This window comes from Psittacula echo (assembly GCF_963264785.1).
Source record: "Psittacula echo genome assembly, chromosome: 4".
NCBI lineage: Eukaryota > Metazoa > Chordata > Aves > Psittaciformes > Psittacidae > Psittacula > Psittacula echo.
The window spans coordinates 69,753,919-69,778,245 of record NC_137738.1 but is presented as its reverse complement, the minus strand read 5'-3'; the positions used below and the strand labels follow the sequence as shown (position 1 = coordinate 69,778,245).

The window sequence follows — 24,327 nt, the reverse complement described above, 5'->3', positions numbered from 1 at the left end:
ACCACCAACTCAAACATACCACCTGCGCTGTGTAACCAACCCAGCTGATCCTGGCTAGTAGACTGTCTTAATGGTATTGATTGAGATCCTATCTGGAGAAAGCAGAATTTGGTCCCTGAAAGGAGGTCTTCTTTAAAAAACAACGACAAAGAAAAATAAAAAAGCAGAGATTTGAAAAGGAAAGGCCACATTTAGGTTCCTTATAGGAGATGCACTGTCCAGACCTTCCCTTGCAAGTTGCATTTTTCTAACCTGTGACAGCCCATGCGAGCACTGTCTCTGGTTGTCCATTGCATTTGGTCATTTGGCCATCCCCAAAAGAACATAGAGCACCTTTGGGGTGAATGGTGAGCACATATTTTCAAGTATGAGAAATTACACTTGTCATAAAGCGAACAGGAGCTGGGGTGTGGGTTGGAAAGCAAATCAGCACAACAGGTTCCTCCATGATATCTGTGCATGGTGTTGCCTGCTGGAGTATGTGTCCTCCCCTTTACCCTCCAAAGAAGCAATAAAATAACCAGTTTTCTGGCTTTTCATCCAGATTAGGCTGAAAAAGAACTAACAAAAGAGAGTTCTGTAAATGCCTTCTGCGTCAGTCACTGCACTGCCAGCATGCTTAGCTAAAGACAGACCAATATATCAAATTGAAAAATATATAGGTGCCTGGAAATATTAATCTTGAGTATTTATCAATTGCATGAGTGTTCTGGATGATGCGCAAGCCCACATGGCCCTTCAGGCCTCTCTTCCTTGATGAATTAGATTCATTGCTCATAGTTAAGTGCACAACCATCTTTTCTTGTTTTTCTTCCTCTGGGACCATCTGGTTTCTTGTATATCCTGCCAGGCTGTTGGCATCAGATTCACTGTAGTTTCCATCCAGCATCATAGTTTTTGCATGAGGTATTCCACATGTACATGGAAACTAGGAACACAAACAAGAAATATAGCTGAACTTTGGAAGAATACTTTAGCAACAGAAATGATGTCTTCTTATTTAACAGACAGCTTGCAAACAGTTGAGCTTGAAATCTTAGTTGAGATACTCTAAGTTTCTCTTTAAACATAAAAGTCACTTGGGTTTTTTTACTTGTGTTCTGAAAGGAAGAGACGTGGTTTAGCTACACTGCTTGGATAAGCATCTTCACAACACGTTAGAAAATGCTTTAGCAGACATAAAAACTAGCCAGGGTTTTTTAGCTAGCTCTCTTCAGCCTTGCTGGCTTGACATCCCTTATTTTGCAGTCTTTGTGTTTATAAACATTCAAGGACAAAATGCACATTTATCCATGGAAATGGCTGATCTAGTACATGTTATGGGGGAAAAAGGGCCAAGTTCTAGTTTTGCAGATATTTGTTTTCTTTGTAAGCCTGATTTTAAACCAAGAAAAGCACCAAATTAAAAGCCTAATGTAAAATCTCGGTCGTGTTGAAGCTAATGTCAAAACTTGCACTGACTTCAGCAGCACCAGCATGCATTCTAGAAATCTAAAAAAACACAACGAATACAGGTAGAATTTTGAATAGCAAATTCTGTCTTCTACTGATTAAAGTCTGCAGGTTTTCTGTCCCAGCAATATGGATTATATATGTGTATTCAATGAAAATGCACTCCAAAACCTCCTTTCTGATAGGAGTTTCTGTCTCTGATCCCCCAGAGGCTGCTTTCCTTACCAAAAAATACTTTGCCCCCAATTCTCTCCTCCACCAACCTTGATGTGTGGGTTTCCCAAGGACTTGGTTTTAAGTTCAGCTGAACTAATTAAATATGTATATATCCTGGATATATAGATACAGATATAAAAAAGTATATACGCCTGAATACGTAATATTTGGGATGGCACTGGAAAACTCTGCACTCAAGGTTTTTTCTTCAAATTATTTAACCACCAGATGACACAGTTTACTGAAAACCTGGAAATCAACTTAATAATTGGTTTTTGTGTTCTAGTCATAACAAAATGATTTGGTATCAGCAGATTGTGTGCAGAAAAACATGGCGAGTTTGCAGCCCATTTGCTCTACTTGTCAGACCCATCATTCCAGGAATTTCTTGGAGCACTCCGTGGGTACAGCTGAACATCCGTTGCGTTCTAAGATGTATTATATACTAAGCAGGTGTACCTCGAATAATCCAAAACAGAACCACAATAACAACACAGGGAGGAATTACACCAGGCTCTTTATCATCAAATGATGACAACGATGACAGGTCTAGGAGATGGTATGTGGGTGGGTGGGTGTGTGGAAGGGAAAGCTGTTAACAGCAATAAGCTCATTGCTGTAGGACCCAGCACAGAAAGAAATTCTGCAGACTTCGTCTTAACCCTCAGGTCAAATTACTGTTCCTGTGGCTTCAAGTACATGTGGTAACAGTCACCCTTATGGACAACGGAACCTAACATACTGGAAACCCACCTCCACAGAGTCTTAAATCACCCCCATCTTCACATAGGTGCATACGTGCAGAAGTATGCTACGTAATTTCCCCCTGCAGCAGTTTTAATCTATGTCTACACTAATAAATTAAGCACTGCCAAAGAGCCTCCCTAGGCATGGGAACTCAGCTGACAATCCTATCAGAGTCTCTGGCCTGAATGTCCAGGAACCAAAAGGTTCCCCATGTACAATCTGGAATAAGCACAGACCACAGAAGATTCACAGCAACCTCTCTGATACTGAGGGAAAGAAGGATTAGTTTTAGATACTAAGGTTTTAGTTTAAATAATCCTTGGTCTCAGGCACATTTAATTTCTTAATGTAGACATACATAGAGCTTTCCTCTGTGGAGCCTAGCATATTCATATTAAATTTTTTGGGGTCTTTGACAGGGGAGCAGCATTGCCTGACAAGATCTACATTTACAGTGAGATATGTCTCTTGTTTCTTCAAGAGCACTCACCTACATTTTGCTTCAATCCTTTCAAATAATGCTGCTTATTATCTCTGTTCCCACTACCATCACTGAGGATTAATATTGTCACATGTTGAAGACTGGATAGAATACTGTACCTTGTGTAGTAAAAAGGCATTTTCTGAATACAGAATTCACCGCCCAAGATTCAATAAAGGGCAGATTTGTGATATAAATAACATCACTGGATATAGGAAAATGTCCCTGAAAACTCTGCAGAAGAGTAACACACTCTCTCAGTTCATCCCTCCAATACAGTTAAAGACGAAGGAGAGGGAGGATGGCCTATAAAAAAAATACAGATTTATTTTAGGCAAGTCAAACTTAGAAGGGAAGATTTCTGTTATTTCCTGTGTACTGTCAAAACACCATCTTCTTTGGACATGGGAAGTCTGAGCAGGGCCGGCTAAAAGGCCAGAGACCACTGCTCATGTGCAGCAAGTAAGACACACTTGGCTTCAACTGCTTGCATAGAGTATTTCCACCTTGTGTTGCAGAGAACTGCTGGGCCCTGGATGAGGACTAAGGTGGGGGGAATAGATAACCAAGCTACCCAGGACCTGTTCAAGTAGCTTTCCAGAACCACAGTTGTTGAGAAGGCCTTGGAGAGGCCTTAAATTTATTCCAATCACTTTTTAAAGTGTATCTAACTAAATTTTTGCTGAGATGTCAGCTAGGGAATCTACTGGGCTGATAGGTTGTTTATTCTGTACTCCACCAAAGTCATAGGAAGAAGTGCAAGAGGAAGAGGAATTGCAAAGCCAACAGAGTAGTTCAGAGAGGGAAATGTCAAATCATATTGAAGTGGATGTCTGCATTGGCATTTATGAAGGCTGATACCAGGAGTCAAAAGCAGTAGGTGACTAATGTTACCTTTGAACTAATGTGAGGTGTTCCTAAATGGAAGAAAAAAGCTGTGAAACACGGTGATGTTCTGGGTCTGTGAGGACATAAAAACTTTGGTCCCAAGCCCTACTGTCAGTGTTCAGAAGGTGATGGTGTTTAATTACAAGGAAGTGGGGCTCACAGATCTGTAGGATAATTCAGGCTGGAAAGGACCTCAGGAGGTCTCTAGTCCTATCTCCTGCTTACAGCAGAGCCAGGCTGCTCAGAGCTGCTCATGAGGGCTTAAAAAACTCCAAGAATGCAGGATGGGACCGACCGTACCACATTAAAAAGTACAAGCATAAACTTGACTGAGTGTTGTTTGTGTTCGGTAGTGGGGAATAACTCCACTATTACCTCCATTGGATTCAGTTTCCAGACTAAAGCTGAACATAGGGGGAGGAAATTAATTTGCTCTGAATAACACCTTTAGCTTAAAAATACAGGAATTGTGGCAGCTGCAGTGAAGTATCAGATTTGATACTTTCCTCTGTTGTCATCCCCACACAGTTCCACACTGCAGTCTTCCCCAGTTCAGATCACACTCTTCTTTTCTCTGAAGTTTCTATGAAGACCTATGAGACCACCTCCAGTTTTTCTGATGTTAGCAGTTCAGTTTGAGGTGAAGTGGCCTAAGATCCAATTATATACACACTGATGTCAGTGTTTCCCGTTTGTAGATACAAATATAAAGACCAGATCAACTGTAAGAAAAAAAAAAAGTATGAAGGAAAACTCTTCTCACCCTCTCCCGCAGTTTCCTCTCCTTCCGCTCCTGCACCGTAGTCAGGTAGTTCACAGCCGCGTATTCCAGCACCGAGAGGAAGACAAACACAAAACTGACCCACAGGTAGATGTCCACTGCTTTGATGTAGGAAACACGAGGCATGGAGGCATTCACCCCAGTGATAATCGTGGACATGGTCAGCACAGTGGTTATCCCTGGAAAGAACCAAGAGAAATTAATGTTATGGACTGCTACAGCCCATAAGGCTTTTGTCTCAAGAAAAACAGATGCTCTAAGAGATGTTAGATATGAAACAAATCTGTTCTGCCAATGCAGAACTATTTCACTGCTTTCACTTCTGTGCACAATGATTAGGTTTAGTTTTGAGGAGCAACAGAGCAGTCATAATTTTGCTAGGAACTACATTGAACTCCTTCCCTAACATCTCTGGTTTTAGCACAGTGCTTAGGGTCAGGTCTGCTAAGACCAGTGGTGAGGACTCCTGTTTCCTGTCTGTACCAATCTGTGTTACAGGCACTGCTAGGAAGCAACCTAGTGTTGTTTTTTGGTCACAGCTAAAGAGGATTTGGTCTAAATCACTGATCTTAAAAGGGAAGTGCAATAATGATAAAATGTTTTGCATGAAACCATGGAAAAGCAAAGCATTATGTTTTTACCTCTAGGAATATTTGTCTACAGTTCAAGCTGTGGGAATCAAAGTTTTGAACAACAACTATGGGATTATGTATCTAGATGCGTTCATGTGTATGTGTTTATAAACATATGTGTATGTATGCTTATATACATATATGTGTGTGAAGATGTATATACATACACACGTGTATGTGTATATATATTTAGACAAATAAAGATGAAATCCTGCAAAATAGTATACACTTTGGATTGTTATGGAGAGAAAAACATTTACAAGTTCCAAAAGACACTTGAATAGAGAAAACAGAACCAAAAAGCAACCATAGCTACTTCAGCCACTTCAGAAGTGAGCACTGTAAACACAGTTACTGTTGTTCCCCTTGCATCAGAATCTAAGTTACTGATTTTTAATAATATCCACTGAACACTTTTCTCTCAGTGGAGCAGACTCCCGACTGCCTCTTCTCATGTGTTTGCTGCAGTGCATAGCTCCGTAAGAGAGACAAATTTGTGGGCTAAAATACTGCGTGTGTACTTTGAGTATTGGAAGCCTTACATATTAACATTCAGAGATCTTTCCTATTACATTTTTGCCTTTCTCTAACCTATGCATGCAATGATAAACAAATCAGCTCTTTTTATGATCAGCTGAAAGAATTTCCTCCAATCCTGATGTAAACAAAGCTCCTCCTGATGGGCTTTAGTTGTCTAGATATATCCAGAGAGGCAGATTGGTGCTATATTATATTAACCATCAGATAATACAAATATATGCTTGGCCAACATCTTTAGCCATCAAAATGAACAGTTTTCTTTCCTGCCAAAGCTGTCACATTCGAAGACTTTTGCTCAGCCATGTCTTGTTGCAGTTGTTCTCACCCAAAGAGACTCTGGCGGGAACTGCTCTTCGGTCAATCCAGAAGGACACCCAGGACAACATGACCATGAGGGTGGCGGGGAAGTAGGTTTGGAGCAAGAAGAAGAAGATGTGTCGGCGTAAAGTGAAATTTATATAGAGGCGATTGTACCAACCTTTGAGACAATAGAAAAGCCAGAATTAGAGAGAACAACCTGGCTGGTAGGCACATAGAGGAAAGATCTTTCTATTGATCTGTTATTTCTAAAGGGTAGCAAAAAGAGAAACTGATCTTTCAAAACACATACTGTACAGGCCATGAAGACTACGTTTCAGTGACACACAATTCCAAGAGCTCTCTAAGAAGTAGTTAATACAGCATTAGACTTAGCAATAGCATTAAACAGAAAATGCCAATACCTGTGCTACTGTAGAAAGCCAGTCTTGATGTAGTGTGGAATTTTTGTATCAAAAACTGAGACAAAGAGATCTTTTCATCAGTTTTCAGAGATTCATTCCCATTTTTCCAATACAGCATCAGATCTTCATCAGTGTAAGCATCTTAAGGAAAGAAGAAACACAATGTGTTGTGACTTTAGCTTGGAGGGGGGGAAAAAAGTTACTAGACTCAGTCCAAATTAACAAACATGAACACAGGGAATGGATTCAGAGCAGCCCTGAGGAGAAAGCCTTGGATGTGCTGGTTGACAAAAAGCTCAACATGAACAGCAGTGTGCGCTTGCAGCCTAGAAATCCAACCACATGCTAGGCTGCATTTGATTTACCGAGGTGAGTAACTCCAGAGAGGATGCCTTCAACGAATGGCAGGGCGGTTGGAACTAGATAATCTTCAGGTTCTTTCCAACCCTAACCTATGATTCTATGAAAAGATGTGTGACCAGTAGGTTAACAAAGGTGATTCTCCCCCATTAGAACGGAGGGACTCTGCTCTTGTGTTCAGCTCTGGGGCCCTCAAAATAAGAAGGACATGGACCTGTTGGAGTGAGTCCAGAGGAGGGCCATGAAGATGGTCAGAGAGCTGGAGCACCTCTCCTATGGAGACAGGCTGAGAGAGTTGGACTTGTTCAGCTTGGGGAGGAGCAGGCTCCAGGGAGACCTTAGAGCAGCTTCCAGTACCTAAAGAGGCCTACAAGAAATCTGGAGAGGGACTTTTTACAAGGGCATGTGGTGACAAGACAAGGGGGAATGGCTTTAAACTGACAGAGAGCAGGTTTAGATTAGATATTAGGAAGAAATTCATTACTGTGAAGGTGCTGAGGCACTGGCACAGGTTGCCCAGAGAAGCTGTGGCTGTCCCATCCCTGGCAGTGTTCAAGGCCAGGTTGGACACAGGGGCTTGAAGTAACTTGGCCTAGTGGAAGGTGTCCCTGCCTATGGCAGGAGGATTGGAACTGGATGATCTTTTAAGGTCCCTTCCAACCCAAACCATTCTGTGATTCTGTGCAGAACGAAAGGGCAGGAGGGTTGTTTGTAGAGGAAATTGTTTCAGTGAAATGGCTGGGAGGACCTCAAAATGACCTGATGTTGGTCCTGGCACACCCTGGAGAAAGTTTACAGAACAGCCACAAAAATCTCACCGCTTACATCACTTTCTCCACAGAACAATTCCCTGCCAAAGAAGCTGAGCCCAGGTCACACTGTTTGCAGTATCAGAATTTTACCATACATAAAGCACATTGGTGATGAAGTTTAGAGGAAAAGCAATGATCATTACAATCAACTGTGACATTTGTCTCACTTTTAAACATCTGTTGAACATTTCTGTTGGTGGGTTTTGAGGTTTTCTTTTTAAAGTGCCATCTACTAAAATTTCCTTGCAAATTCACCTGCCTTGCAGCAGAAGGTCTAGATATGCAACACAGCAAGTCAACAGGAAGGCTGATAGTAACCCTGATGAACTACTCTTTCAAGCTCTAAAATAGACTGTATTCTGAAATGTGTCATCTGTGTTTGTGCAGCCACCCATGGAGCACATTTAGCTAGAAACACAGGTACCACGTACAGCTTTCCAGCTCCAGAGAACACGTCTGAGAGTCCAAGGGGAAGCGGCTGAAGTCCATGTTGCACATTGCTGTCACTGTGATCCTAGAAGTTGAAAATGAGGAAAGCTGATTTCCATGAGGATCAATAAGGGACAATGTTATCATAAAAAAAAATCATTCTGCAGCTTTAAAGCCAGTAATTACATACAATGTTAGCATAAAACCCCCAGGAAAATGCCCATCAATTCTCCAAGACAAAGCAATATGTATTATACAGAGAAACTCCAAAGGAAGCTGTAATTTCAAAGGAACTAAAGCACTATCTCAGATACTAAAGTAATACTAATGTTAGTACAGATACTTAAATCGTGTTTTATATCCAACTATTTCCCTACAAAGCAACAACATAAAATAAAATCATCATTTACATTCAAAGGTTCTTTTATGACCACTTTCGTTAAAGTTTCCCGATTTCCCCCATTGCTCAGTTCTCTCTGTAGTCACCCCAACAATGACACAAGCCTGAGGAACATGACCATCTGTATTGCAAGCCACAAAATTCCTCCAATACATGCATTATTAAGGCAAAAGCAGTTTCTTTCAGTCCTTGAGCAAATTCTTTTAATCTGGGAGGTGTATTCCTGGGGCAAGGGGTTTGAATGGGTGCAGGTGCCTTTCAAAAAGTGAGATTAATTTTTGCCTCTGCTAAATTCATATCTTAGCTAAAGAGCTGCAGCATTATTTGCTCCGGTTTGTAAATTAGTCCAGTTGTGCACAACATTATGTAAGTTTTCCAGTGGGTCATTCAACTTGCTCTTGTGGACAGATTTGCAGTGGAGCTCCTGATTTAGTAGAGGCAAATCAGCTGTGAGTCATCATTTCAGAGCCCAACATATGTTGGCTGTGACCATTTTTTAGATTCACTGCAGATGTTGATAAAGAGGTTTTCTGTTTTGAACCTTTTTCTGTTCCAGGAATTGTGATCCAAACCCTACTCTGACCCTGCACACTCATCTCCCCCCAGAAGTACACAGTGTTCATTTTGACTATAAAACTAGAGCAAAATTTTGCCAGATTAATAAATCTTAAAGAAGCTTTTTGGGGATATGCTCCAGAAGGAATTCAGTAGCAATGACCTCTCCCAGTTGTGCAGCAGTTCAGCATCATATAACTCAGCCTCATTACAATGTGCTATTTTCTTTCCTCGGGGTGACCTAAACTGTGGCATAAGCTGTGGGCATTAATAGTTTGTTAGTCAAGGACAGCACAGAAACTCAACTCATCAATAAGATATTCCTCAATTAAAGTGTAGCGTTCAGATGGCCTTGAAAGCCCAAGGCACAAACGGGGAATGAAATGTCCCTCAGCCCAGTGCCATCCCCATGAAGAGATCTCAAGACACCTGAGGGCATTTTCAGAACCACTGAATACCCATGCTTGGTCAGCTGGATCACGCTCTGAGTGTCCTGAACACCACCAGGCCCAAATACCATGCACATTCTCACTCTCCTTGGATTTTATGTACCAAATTATCCACTTAACTCTTGCGCAGTCAGGTGTGGTTAACTTACATCTTTGAAACTGGAGACTGGCCCACTTCTGGGGTTATATATACACACACACTTTATTAATCACAGGTATATTGCTAGTGGTGATTTTGTGGTATTTTTGGTAATCTGTGATAAGGTAGAGAAGTTCAGAGGATTAAGCCTTCATGTCCTTGTGTATTACAGAGTCCTGCAAGCCCACAGTCACGATCTGTGTACACCCGCAGGCCAGGTAACCCTTCAGGTCATGACAGGTGTGCCTTAGGATTCTTCCAGCACACAGATCTGCTAGAAAACCAGGGAGTGTAGGGTGCCTTTAACAGTCATTTCAGTTTCAGTAAATGTAAACCTTTACATCAACATGCAAATGCTAAAAAGAAGGGAAAGAAAAAGAAAAAAAAATGTTTCTAAACAGGAAGCAAAATAGGATAATTATAGAGGTCACCATCTGGTATACCATCAGCTTCCAGTTTAATCACACACTGACCCCGGGACAAGCATTCCTGCTCGACTAAGCTCTCCTCTGACTGCAAACAGCTGGGGGGAATGCTTTCCCTGGGAGGAGATTATCCTGTAACTGCCCACAGCATGGTTTCTCGCAGCTTCGCGTGGAGCATTTTGCACTGGACATGCTGGAAACAGGGCTCTGCATCAGCCGTGGGAGTAGCAGGGCTGGCAGTAGCAGTCCTGGTGATCACCAAAGCCATGCTGGAGCAGAACTGACATGAAGCCCCAGGGGATGCTCAGGAGCAGCAGGCCTGCACCATTACCTCATGCTGTAGAGGACATGGCCATCAGGGAACACACGCAGCATGATGTTGTCCGTGGTGGTATCGTGAATGAAGGACCTTTTGGAATGCACAAAGAAGACATCAGGGACCCAGATCTTCTTCACCAGCCTGCCATCGAAGGTCATGCTCTTGTTGGTGGTGCTGGGAAATGAGAGACGCTCATCCTTCCAGTAGTGCCTTAAGTACAGAGTCATAGTGAAATCCTTCACAAGAAAGGAAGAGAACCAAAGGGAGGTCTGTCAGTGTTGCTCTCTTCATCTAGGAAACACCAGAAAGAAAACTCACTCCTATCAGGTAGATGAAATCCCTCCCCTTTAAACTTCTGTTTATTTCCTGGTCTTCGTGGATAGATTTTCCTGACCAAACAATTTCAGCTAAAACAAAACATAAACAACCAATCAATGTATTACAGTGCCCAGTAATGTTCAGTCCCAAAAGGAATATAAATAAGCCCCAAGAGAAGCAGTCCCCTGCGGAAACAATTCATCAGTCCTGGCAAAATTATCTTGAAGGACTATGATATCAATAGCATGTTCAAAATTAGCTTAATGGTCAGGCTAAACACTATGCAATTTATCCCTGAAGGAACTAAATTGTTGCAAAGAGCAATTAAATGAGGGAACTGTTTTTCCTGCGATACAAGTGTATAAATAAATCTCCTTTTTAAGCTCACTGAGGGGGCAGGAGCTCCAGTCACACAAAGGAAAACATCTGTTAGTTGATCCCAACCTGGCAGCTGCTTGCTTTCAGAGCTGAATCTACGCTCTCATGCTGAGAGGTCAAATACACTTGCTTTCTTTATAGTCCCAATTAAGCGAGTGGTTATGGGAGCCACAGCTGCCAAGTCCAGGCAGGCAGCAACCCCACAGGCTGGGATCTCTTCCTAAACACACAACAACCGCTCTCTGAAACCACCACCTGATTTTGTTTTGTTAGTGACAAACCTTCAGTTAAGCTGACGCTCCATTTCAAAGGACTGCCTGGCAACAGTCTTGTGTTGTCAATAGGTTTTCCTGGATTTGTCAAAGAAGTTTATTGTCAGCCCTCAGCTTGCTGCCCTGCAAGGGGCAGAGCAGACCACAGTATCACAGTATGCTAGAGATTGGAAGGGACCTCAAAAGATCATCTAGTCCAATCCCCCTGCCAGAGCAGGAACACCTAGATAAGGTTACACAGGAATGTGTCCAGGCGGGTTTTGAATGTCTCCAGAGAAGGAGACTCCACAACCCCTCTGGGCAGCCTGTTCCAGTGTTCCGCCACCAAAGACCAGATACCTCCCACTCTGACCATGGCAGAAATAAGGTAAAATATAATCCTAATAATAAAAGGGAAAAAAGAGAGAAGGGAATAAAACCCCAGAAAGATGAATGATGCACAATACAATTGCTCCCCACTCACCCACCAACCTGTACCCAGTATGCAGCCTCACTCGAGCAACAATCAGCCCCTTCTGGGTAACTCCCCCCAGTTTCTATACTGGGCATGACGTGCTGTGGTATGGAATACCTCTTTGGCTAGTTTGGGTCAGGTGTCCTGTCTGTGCTGCCTCCAGGCTTCCTGTGCCCCTCCTCACTGGCAGAGCATGAGATTAGAAAGTCCTTGATCACAGTAAGCCTTACTGAGCAACAACTGAAACATGGGTGGGTTACCAGCATTGTTCTCAGACTAAAGCCAAAACACAGCACTGCACCAGCTACTAGGAAGAAAATTAACTCTGTCCCAGCCAAAACCAGGCCAGCCAAGCAGCTGAAACACCTCTGGGCAGCTTCACCATCAGAGCACAGTGTGACAGGAACCGATGTGGCATCAGTCAGACATCCCTTAGGAAGCAAGCTTTATAACAAACTGAGAGAATGGCAGTACCTGCTGAAGGCACAGCACATGAGCATACACAGGTGCCCCAGCACTACTTTGCATTCATCCCCCCACATCCTCTCTTTCAATATCCAGGCAGGCAAGCTTCCTTGTTTGAATCAAGATGTTCACCACAGTAAAAACTATCATTCTAAAGCTCTTCCTTTAGGTCTTCATGTTTCGTGTAGACTAGTCCCTCCCCTTGCTGAGAACACCTTGAAACCTGTTGAGAGTTAACAACTTCATATGTTTCTTCCTCCTTTTTATTTAATAAAGAAAGGAAGATATTAAATCACAACTGAACCTGGTGCAAATTTCCTGAACAGCATCGTCGGCGACTGAAAGACTGTTCCCACACACCAAATTCCACTGTGGCAGAGGCAGTCCAGGCATTCACACACCCTGGTGAGGTTACTCCTAGTGATGAAGAAGGAGCAGCTCCTCCTCATTTATGTTGCCAACTTAATTTTCTAGTGGGCCTCCCAGAGCTCTGTATTTTAAACGAATGGACTCAACTGTTCCCTAAGGAAGAAAACTCTTGCAGTAAGCATGGCTTGCGCGAACTTCACCATGTACCTTCAAACCTTCTGAGGCAGCTGTTTATATTTTTGGTTGTGATAGATCCTTCACAGCACTGATTATTCTCCCAGTTAAGGTCTCTTTTTCTCTCATACTTTTGATCCTCACCTGAAGCTACAGAGATAAGCCTTTGATCACCTGCTGTTATGGGGTATCTGGTTCCATCACCCTCTCTGAATTTGCCTAATGCTGCCATTACTTTCATCCAACCAATAGTCTGACACCCACAGATTTCAAGTGGGAGGGACTTTTCATGACTAGAAATAACTGAGACTTAAAAGAGGATTACGCACCATGTCAACCTCAGAAATACTGTCCAAGCTTTCAACTTGCACATCCACCCCAACAGGAATTGCAGGGCCTGTAGAAGAACGAGATTTAGATATGTAAATAACTGTTCTTTTATGTAACCTGTATTTAATTAGCACTATGAGGTGGCATGCCAAACATTATGCATTTCTGTCCATGATTCTTCATGTGGGGGCTGGAGGAAGAGTCGGCGAATAAACATGTAAGACCCCTTTGAAACACTGCATTATCTTCCCCTTGGCATTTGCTGCAACACTGACGCTCTGCCCAGCTAATCCAGAGCTTGGATGAAATGTTTGCATATGTTTGTCAAAATTGAGACATCCCACCATAAACCTTAGGCCTTTATGAACAAATTTAGCCCAAGAACAGGGGACTGAGAAGAATAAACTGGAAGCAATGAGCTCTTCCTTGGAGGTTTCTCATTTCCTATCAACAAGGCAAGTTACATTAATCTTTGAAGAGCCCACCACCATTTTGATTCATATGCCTCATTGATATTATTACTTTTACATAGCTTTAAAATTAGCAACTAGAGAATTCACAAAGATTAAATAAGCATAAAATAACTTCTAATAAATACACACTCCTTTATTAATAGAAACCCTGTATCAAAATTTCACTGTAGACTGCTGCTCAGCACCACCAATTCCAATTTAAGTGAGTGTTGCCCCCAGCAATGAAACCAAAACATGTCTAACCCAGCACTTTTAGATGGCTTTCGGAGACCATACAGCAGCCCTCAAGTACACGAAGGGGTCAACAGGAAAGCTGGTGAGGGACATTTTACAAAGGCAGGTAGTGACAGGACAAGGGGGAATGGCTTTAAACTGACAGAGGGTAGATTTAGATCAGGTATTAGGAAGAAATTCTTCCCTGTGAGGGTGCTGAGGCGCTGGCACGGGTTGCCCAGAGAAGCTGTGGCTGCCCCATCCCTGGCAGGGTTCAAGGCCAGGTTGGACAGGGCTTTGAGCAACCTGGCCTAGTGCAAGGTGTCCCTGCCCATTACCTGGGGGTTGGAACTGGATAATCTTTAAAGTCCCTTCCAACACAAACCATTCTGTGATTCTATGGCTCCTAGATGCTTACAAACACCTATGTATCACATTCGGACACAGAGTTCTGCAATTCATGCTTGAAAAAATGCCAGCAGATATTTGCTCATTCCTATTGGTGTCTTGGTGGTGTCTGTCCAAGCTGAAGGGTGTTTGCAGGAAGATTTACTTGGGGAGAAATTCCAATTAATCAGCATTGGGGTGTTTCTCAAGAGCCCAGAGACTTTGGTCAGGTTTTTCACTCCCATGACATGAGCCTATCTTGCTTTCTTTCAGTGGCTGATTTATTACAAAGACTCACTGGAGGCCAAGGAAATTTTCACCCTGGTAGTGTTCAGTTTCCTTTGTTCCAAGCATTCCCCAAAACTCACAAAGCCCCAGTCTGCACCCACTGATGAAATGCAAGACAGGCTGTTACAACCATGTCTAGCAGCAAGGTTGAGAAGTGCTGAAGATTGTTACCTTCTTACACACAGGGTTTCACAACCCAGGTGTGCTCGTTCAGCAGGTGAGAACAGTCTCCAGACCCCTGCCCAGATTACACAGGGAATGACTCTGAGCGAAGGGTGAGGCTGCATAGAGGAGCAGACTGAGGTTGCGGTGGGACCTGCTGTAAGACTGTTCAGCTCACTGAAAATTAACCCAGCCACAACAAGCAGCAGCAATTGAGCTGTTTGCTTCCAAGACAGTGACTTGAATCAGCCCAGGGAAAGACCTGTCAGGTGGCCAAGTATGTCACCAGAGCCAGAGGAGACAGGCAGGAAGCGGGGTGGCCGATCAGACAGCCCTCTGCCTTTGGTGGCACCAGCTCAGCTCGTGGGACTGTAACTGCCTGAGGCTCCAGGTGCTTTGCCAAATTCCCCATCAAATTCCACTAGGGATGAGCAAACAAAAAACTCCTTATTGACAGGGAGCAGAGGATGAGGAAGGTTTGAATGGGAAGGGAAAAGAACAGCTGAGATGGTATCTGACACACTGAATAGGTAGCCTAGATTATATCATCAAACGTAAAAAAGCCCTCATCAGCTACCTTTTCCTTATCATAAACAATATTTTATCAATATTAATTCTTTCTTCAGAGAGAGGAAATAAAGAAGGATCAGCTTGAAGAATTACAAGCAGCAAAAGACCTGAATACTGGATCACTGGAGAACTCTCAAAGCTCTGTCTCCTCTCTAGGGTGTTCACTGCTGGGTGGGAAGGTAAATGGATCCACGTGAAAGCTGTGGAGAAGAGGAAGCAGTGCTGCTTTGCTCAAAGACTGCAGCCCAGCAGAGCTTTTCAGCTCATACTTCAAGGTCTCTGAAAAGTGTCAGGCAAATTCATGCGATTATTCAAATTAAACTTGAGCTCAAGTATTTATAGATCAAGGTCTAGAAAAAAACCTGTATAACCTTCAACAGAAGCATTTCTTCCAGAAACAGAAAACACGTCAACATCCATTATCTCCATCACTGTCACAGCAATATCTCGCAGAACACACATCCTAATTCAGCAGGATTGATACAACCAGAAAGCAAACCCTGCACTCCTAAACAACTGCATAAAAGTCACAGAATTCCACCTGCAGCATGGAAATGAAACCACCAATAAACTATTTCCCTTGCATCTCAGCACAGTGGCAGCTTCTAAGCAAGCTCAAGACACTTGCACAGTCATTAGTAAATTTGACGATACAGAAGCTGGAAATAGAAAACAGGAGATTTTCCTCCTGAAGGAGATATTTATATTTGCATGTTGAGAGAGGATTTCAGTGACCTGAAGCACAATCTGGGGCTGACAGCAGTGCTTGTGCCTTCTCTTTTATTGGGCAGTATGCATTAGCCCCACAATTTCTGCATAAGATTTACCCGTGACATGATGCAGCACCCTTGCCCCTTCTTGCTGTAAAGGTAGCGCTGCCAAAACTGCATCAGTAAATTCCTGCATATCAGTGTCCTTGCCTCAATATTTTGAGGCAAGCACAATAAGGCAAAGCCTTTTGGCCTTGAGGAAAGGCAACAGCTTGATTTGAAAATAGTTTGAATAATTTAAAACGGTTTGATTTGAAAACTGGGGTATTAAAGGCATACTCAGGAACCAGCCTGTCAAAGTGTTTGTGGCTTTGCGTGTCTTTATTCCTTTGCCAAGTTCACAACCTGCTGTCCTGAGGATCAGCGGCAAGAGTATTTCCTCATTTCTCTTTCCCCTGCAGTAAGCTGCTCTGTTTTGTGACAAACTTTTCAGTGAAAGCCATTACTCATTCAGCTTAGGTGCTGCATGTAGAAAAGGTGATGTTCAGAATACTTTTAGAGAAGACCCACTTTGCATCTGCATGCAGTGGTTGTACAAGCAGAATAGACAGTCCCAGCAACTCTCCATTTTGGGTGGGTTCTGACACTGACAAGACTTTGTGGCTTGTGGCTTGTTTCTCCTTGCAAAAACTCCAGTTTGAATGCCAAACTCTGCCCGAGGCTAAATGGGACATCCGGTCTGGGGCTACCCCCTCCAGGGAACACAGGAGGTTTACACAAGTCCTGCTCAGGAATGACTGAAGAACGTGCCCAACGTCAAAGCCTGTCACATCCCAGTGTGTCTCGGCACCTACACCCAACCCACTGAGGAGCAGCATGAAAGCTGCGAAGAGTGAATCAGTTCCCAGATAGAAACAGGTACTGGACATAAGCATGGGTTTTATTTTTAACAGGCTTTGGAAGATAGGGAAGAGCGTGTACCATGGAAATGCCTGGAGTCAGTTTTCCACTCCAGCTCTGAGACTAAACCTTTGTGACATCTCTATTTTTTCTCTTTGGCAGTGATTTCAAAGGCTCATTGTTTCCTCTGAGACAGTCTCTCTGTCCCCTCATCTGTCTTTGAAGAAGTGAGGCAGATGTAGGCCCTGAGACAAAAATATCCATGTGGGAAACAAGCAGGTTTTGAGACATCTTTGCTGCCAGATATTTTGTGTGCACCCAGAGAGGCTTGTAAACGTCCATTAGAGATCCCATGTCTGCAAGCTGCAAAAGTCTTCAGTGTTTCTGCATGTGTGTGTGTGTTTGTGTATATATTTCTTTTTTTAATGTACACATATATATATGTACATATGTTTAGGACCTCTTAGGTGTGGGTGGCTTCAAGGCAGCCACCAATGAGATGTGCTCATTAGCTGCAGAGAGCTTCTTTCCTCTGCATCTCAGTGACGGCTGGTCATCCAGAGAGAAGCAAGCTTTATCCCAGCCCTTGATACGAACGCTAAGTGAACTACATATGCTCTGTTCACCCCACTATTCATCCATCCTGACAAAAACGCTGCCCAGAAAGGGCAGCAAGGACCAGCTGACATTAGGCTATTAGGCTATGAAGAAATATAATAAAAGTGCAGCATTAGGCTGCTCCTCAACAAAGAAGATACAGCTATTTTAAGTATCAACTAAAGCTGCTTATTCACAGGCTCCCTGTAAAATACGAGATGTCATAGATGAAACGCTTAAAATGGATGTTTAAGGAAGACAGCAAAACAAACATTTACATAATCTTTAAATATTAATATTTGTAAATAATACCTGAACATCTGCTAGCTAGAACAAGGTCACTGACATGGAGATAACTCCCTAAGGGTCAAAACAACTGCTGTCTATTCTGGCGTATGGAGGCTACTTTGAACGTCAGCAAAGCAAAAAACTTTGTCATTCCCGCCATACCCAATAGCCTGTCTCTAATGGGCTGAAAGCAGGCAAGGCAGCCATGCTTACTGGGTTGTTAATAACACAACTTACACAACAGTTGCTTGCTCACTTGCAAACATACTTTTTCTTGAAAACCCCTTCACCTTTCTCTAATGTTTTTCCTCTGTTTCAGCTTGCATAACCCCAGCCTGCTCTGTCCAGTGCTCAAAGCTGTGCCGGGCTGGCAGCTTGCTGACTGCCCTCTGCAGACCAGGAAGAGTCACTGTGGCCACCATAGAGCAGCGACATCCCCTTTTTAGCTTAAAGCTCAGTGGTGAAGCTGTGGGCTGGTCCACCAGAAATGTTGAAGGTTAGGAGCTGCCCATTATTCTATTAGGCTCGGGAACCGTCATATTTAGAGTACTGGGTTTCTTTGTAATCTAAAGTCACTCACAATTTCCTTATGATATGTTTTATGTTTTCCAGAGCTGAGTTGCCTTTCCCAACTGCACCGTAACATCACAGGCCCAGTGCAACCCCATGGGGCTGGACTCTCCATTAGTGTTCCTCAAGCTGCTCTCACAAGGCAGCAACCAGCTAGTCACACACATCCCACAGGCTCCTCTACTCTGCTTTTGCAGTACAAAAGCCTTTTCATCCTATGCAGGTCAGACCACATCAGTTTGACTGGCACTGCCGCAGCTACAAACCGGGAAGACTCACAGTGCATAACAAATCACTGTGACTGCCTGACGAATAACATTACAGAAGAGGATCGCCTCCTACCAGACTTTTGTTTTCTTTCCTTTATATATTTTTCCATCTGGCTTATAATCTGTCACTAAAAATACACTGCACAGTTCTGAAGCTGTGCAAGACCTGTAGCACCCGAGCTATTGCTGTGACTGTAACTCATGCTTTCCAAGGCTGGAGCCTCAACAAAGCCATAGTGCTCCTTATCACATTCAGCTCCTGCACAGCTTTACTCATACCCCAACTTTGTCTCCTGTAGCTCTGAAAGAGGTTTTGATCAAAAGTTAGAGGAACACCGTGTTTTTCCTTCATAAAGAAGGCTGTTAGGATTTTTCTCAATAGTTTTTTGGTCAGAGTGGTAACAGCTTCACTGAGAAGGGATCAGCACTTCCAGTCTGTCCACGCTGGGCATTCAGAAGCCCTCAACCAAGCCCCAAGAAATGAAGTTGGCTTTAGAAAAGGATTAAATCTGAAAACCTAACTCAGCATCCTCAACTTTAACAATCTGGGTTTCTCCGGGGTTTGAGCCATTTGCTTTGAAGCTTTCCTCTGCTACCTAGAAGATCAGCAAAGTTCCCTCTCTGACACGAGCACTGATTTTTACCTGCTGAAGGGAAAGCTTGATCCTTTCCCTTTGGGACAAGCAGAGTTTGTCACTGACTTCATTGGCTGGGAAAACCATTTACAGTTGAAACCAACCCTGCTCAACCTAAAGTCACCAAAACAAATAAGGATCCCATAGTGGTGCTCTCTCTTTGAGCTGTCTATTTTTCTCTGCTTGCTCTATTCCCTCCCATTTTAGTATGACAAAACATGGTATGGATGGACACCCTCAGTGAGAGTAGTTTAGTAGTGACTGCCGTCTCACGAGCTGGCAAGAGGTAAGTATTTGGGATTCTCCTCCTTCCCACTGCCGTAATTTACAAGCTGTGTGTGGTCCTGTCCATTCAGTGCCTGCAACTATGGACAATGCATGCTGTATCTGTCCTTGGGGCTAGCCTGGATGCTCTTTAGCACCAGAAACACCATCTCTCAGAAACACCAGCACCAGCCTTGTAGCAAGTAGTGAAAATGGTCAGAAGACAATGTATTTCCAGCAAGATTATTGTATGATAGTGGCTCCTATCTGAGCACAGAATGAAGCCAAGAAAAGTTACTGCTTCAAAAGCAGCCACAGGAGCTTCCCAGACTGCTCTCTTTAAAGGCCATAGAGAGAGAAGAGGAGGACGGAGAATCTACAGGATAGCAAGTAGTTCTTTACTTTGCAGTTTGATCACATCAGATGAAAAGCTCATTGCAACATCCCGACTACAACATTAAAACCCGCAGCCTGTTCATCTTCTCAAGAGATTGAAGCACGTACTGGCACATCCTGAGCTCTGGGGAACACTAGCGAAAAGAAGAGCCAACTTAGCAACAGGAAGGGTTGTAGGAGCTGTACATGGAGGGCTGTGAAGCTGTGAGGATGAAGCCTTTCTGAACTGCCTTGAACATCTCCTAAAACCACCCAAGTCCTTTCCCTTCACACTGGTGCACCTGGACAGAAGTTTGGGGTTGGTTTTTTTCATTAATTAGATGACTTTTATTTAGCTAATTAGATTGTATTTAATTAGATGAGCATGAAATCAAGACAACTGTTTTATTCTCACCTCCAAAAGCTGGCCGCATGGTGAAGTCGTGGTCATCGACTCTGAGAAGCTGCTCTGTCTTTCCTTTCCAGGTTTTGGTCATGTCATGGTTCCTTTTGTAGATGTGACTGTAAAAGACAGCAATCATGTTGGTCTGACACCTCTGTGCCCGAGCAGCACTCTGCGGCCAACCTTTGCTAGCCAGTTCCAGAACCATGGGAACAGCAGACTTGTGGGGCAGCCCCAAGGAGGAAGAGTTGCTTCAGTACAAGTAGTTTCTGCGCTTTGTCTTCTGACTTTAAACAATGACAAACCCACACATTTCCCTTCACAGCAGCAGGAAAAGAGGGGTTTTATCTAAGGAAGGCAGCAAGAGCTGCAACCCTGCACTTTTCTGAATACTAAGGGTGGAAAAACTCTAACTTTTTATTTGAGAGATTCAACGATAACAGTACAACAGGGATGACAACAAGTTTAACCAACCGTTCTGTCAGTTGTGAGTGTACCACTTGTCAGCCTGTACATCAGCAGGAATGCCCTCAACTTCATATAAATAGGTGTCACCAATATCCTTCACCCAGTTTTGCAATATAAATGACAGAGAATGACAGATCCCTGGAAAATGTGAAAAGACTACTATCAAAGCCAGGAGCTGTTACTTCATGAGCACACTCCAATTTCCTATGCAAAGCCTGGCCTCTCCATAGCATAGCATGAAGCTGCACCAGGCAATGACCACAGCAATGATGTACAGGGCAGTTATTTCTTTAAGTCATACTTCAATTTGTAGAGGAGTTTTTATCAGTGAGGTGGGGGATGCAGGAGTAAGGGGAAATTAAACATGACAGTTTCTAACTAAGCAAGCATTATCTATACAGCATGCAGACTGAATACCACTTGTAGGGAAAATAACACATTGCAGCTTAGTATTAACACAGAACAAGGGAAGCAATTAAGGATGCACAGATAGCACTTTAACCTGGCACTTCTTAACTTGGGTTCCTACCTCCACAGCCCTAACCCGCCTTTTGCCATATTCCTTTCCCATGCAGGCACAGGCTCAACAGTGCACTTCTGTGTGCACCTAGCAGATGACTGTCTCATTGCCTGCAGGGCCAGGTCCCCAAGCCCTCAAAGCTCCATGGGAAATAACCTCTATGCAACATTCAAGTAATGAACTGCAGAACTGAAGATGTTCCATGCTTGCACAACCCAAGCTAGCTTCTTGAAGTCAATATAAATATCTTCAGATCAGGCTGCTGTATCACCTTAAAGGACACAAAATGCCAAACTTATCAATGTAGATTTCCAAACATTGTAATACATTTTCTTGGCTAATAAGTTTACTATAAAATTTACTGTTATTTCTTGTGGTAAGGCAGCAAGAGAAATACTATACAGAAAATGTGATGAAGTTATTAAAAAGGACACTCTTTCCATTTCTTTTATATGATTAAAAAACTAGCATAGGAACTGGTTTTGATTTCCTTTTACTAGAAGAGTCCACTGTTCACTGCTGGTTTAGACACAACTATATTCTTCTTAAACGTAACTGGGAATTTAAAATATCAATGTCACTACTCCATACAGTTTTTAATATTGCAGAATTTTCTGTATTTAAAATGTCATTCACATTTCACAAAATCATAGAATAGTTAGGGCTGGAAAGGACCTTAAGATCATCTAGTTCCAACCACCCTGCCATGAGCAGGGATGCGCTAAAACTTGATTTCATATACTTTCAAAGTATATTGCATAGGAAATGTGTATATATACATATAAATAATGTGTGTGTATATATAAGGTATACAGTTCCTCAGATTCTACCTAGCTGCTCATTAAAGCCATCATTCCACAGGAAACCAAATAATACCAGTTACTCTTTACAGTAAATTATAGAAATTATTTCAGCAGTGCTTTGACTTCCACTTTATCACAGCTTCATAAAAATAACAGCACTGTAGAAACCGTATATTATGTTCACAGTGTTTAAATGACGTACAAAAGATTCAAGCAGTTGTAACCCAGAGAATGGCATCACTCTGGGGCAAAGTCATGTTTAAAAGAATGATTTATACTACTTTGTTCCTTCAAAGTAGACGATCTCTACTACACGTGAATGGTTTGCAAGGAAATGCTACTGTTGAATCCCCTGCATTTTCCAGAACAGAGACTTGGAAAAAACTTCAGAGTAAAATGAAAGATCTCATTCCATAACGGCGATTCTGTGGAAATCAGTGGTAAAACTTCAGTCGGCTTTAGCATTTCAGGATCAGGTAGTAGCTGTTTCAGCTTTATAACGTGTACGTCACTAACAGCATATGCTACTGTAGATTTTCAATAAGTAGTATAAACCAGAGCATATTAGGTATCCTTTGCTTTCAACTATATCACAACATTTCATTGCAAGATGTTTAATTAACAACACTCCCTATAAAAGTGTTGAGTGTTAAACCAATAAAAATGAACAAAAATAAATGAAAATATGGAGGTTTACAGCCTTAGTGAAGCCATTTAATAAGTGGATTAACCCAATTTTATTTTTGAGCCCTTCAAACAATGAGCAGTCTTGTAAGATATAACTGCCACTAGATGACATAACTACAAAAAAGGATAACATACTTTGGACTGTCTGACAGGTTTGGAAGATTATCTTTTCTCATATAAACCACTGGTCAGATCTCAGCAATAGTAAATCTAATAAACTATACTAAGACCTTTAACTCTTTCCTGTACCTTTGCTGGACTTCAAAATGTAGTTCTTCAAAATGTGCTTTTGATTTATGATCCCAGGGTAACCTCCAGGGATTTATTTCTTATTAATCAGTATCATGCATGATACTCATTCTTTCTACTCATCAATGATACCTCATTCCCACCTCAGATTGTTAGAAAATAACAGGCAATTTCAAGTGTAATAAGTAGCACGGATATTCCAGCAAGCAGGGTAAATAACGTGCTCCTGAAACAGTGCTGAAACAATATGTAGATTTGAACCTCTCTATTAATTGCAGCTTCTCTAAATTCATAATTCACATATAGGTCTAAGAATATATTGACCACAGTCCATGCTGAAGAGGTCAGCTTCTCTGCAAAAACCTGCCTCATTAACAGTTGACTAACATTAGCATTAAATGCATCCATCTACAGTTAAAACTGGTTATTCTATCTGACACTATTATAAAAACATATACGAAGCTGTTTCCACATATACTGCACACAAAAGACACACACAGGGCAGATCTTAAGGTCTGTGTAGTATTTGTAACACTGCAGGAAAAGAAACACAGGTGGTTTAATAGCCCTTACCTTGCCCTCTGCACGTCCAGCTGGCTTGTCCACCTCCTCCTCCTGTGCTTTCTGCTTTCCACAAGAAGAACTAAGCAGAAGATTAATAAAAGCAGTTTTGCAAAATAAGGCATCCTGCTGGTAACAGGAGCCGGGCACTCTGCACTCCAGTAACCTCCTGCAGCACCAGTCCCCCCGGCTTTAAACATTGAATCAACTCTTAATTCCGGCGCCGCGCGTTTGCCGGCAATCAGCAGCAGAAATGCTGCCTTCCGGACGTGATGCTTTCGACAGGCTTTCAGGGGCTTCTCACTCCCAGCTTTTCCCTCATCACCACTTAACGATTGGCCATTACTCATGAAGTTTGCCTTACCAAACATTTCCACTGGGTCCTAAAGGATATTTACTGAAGCTGTTATGTAAAAAAACCGCAATTCTGCACGCCGGCTTTTTGCTCAATCCCATAATCTCAGGACAGGGCTATCCTCCTGCCAGACTCTAAAACCAGGCTGTCCCTGTCCACCAGGCTTTCCAGATTTTCTGCTCCTTTGCACGGAATCTTTTCCAACTGGAAGGCACCTGTGCCACATTTCAGACGTCTGTATAACTGTAAAATGTATATGCTTTGATGGTTTTACAGCAGTTGAGATTTTATTTTCTGATTCAGTCAGGCTTTTTATGCCGTTGAAGATAAAAAGATGAGTTATTTCCTCTGAAAATGACTACTTTACCATTAACTTTCAAAACACATAACCCCCAAAGTATCTATACATGCAATCAACTCTCTACATAAAATTAAGTCACCATTAATATTTATTTTTTCAAATAGGTATTTGC

At 42.5% G+C, this 24,327-nt stretch overlaps 1 protein-coding gene across 1 annotated transcript; it reads right to left on the bottom strand.

The window, feature by feature from the left end:
- Positions 1–619: 619 nt before the first annotated feature.
- Positions 620–23,699, bottom strand: LOC308220299 (gamma-aminobutyric acid receptor subunit rho-2; the record flags this gene model as incomplete). The annotated part of the gene is made up of 9 exons (XM_080616143.1): positions 620–928; positions 4,548–4,744; positions 6,063–6,215; positions 6,460–6,600; positions 8,063–8,145; positions 10,360–10,583; positions 13,107–13,174; positions 20,224–20,330; positions 23,512–23,699. The coding sequence occupies 9 exons, from the start codon at positions 23,697–23,699 to the stop codon at positions 620–622; spliced, it is 1,470 nt and encodes a 489-aa protein (XP_080472269.1).
- Positions 23,700–24,327: the final 628 nt, after the last annotated feature.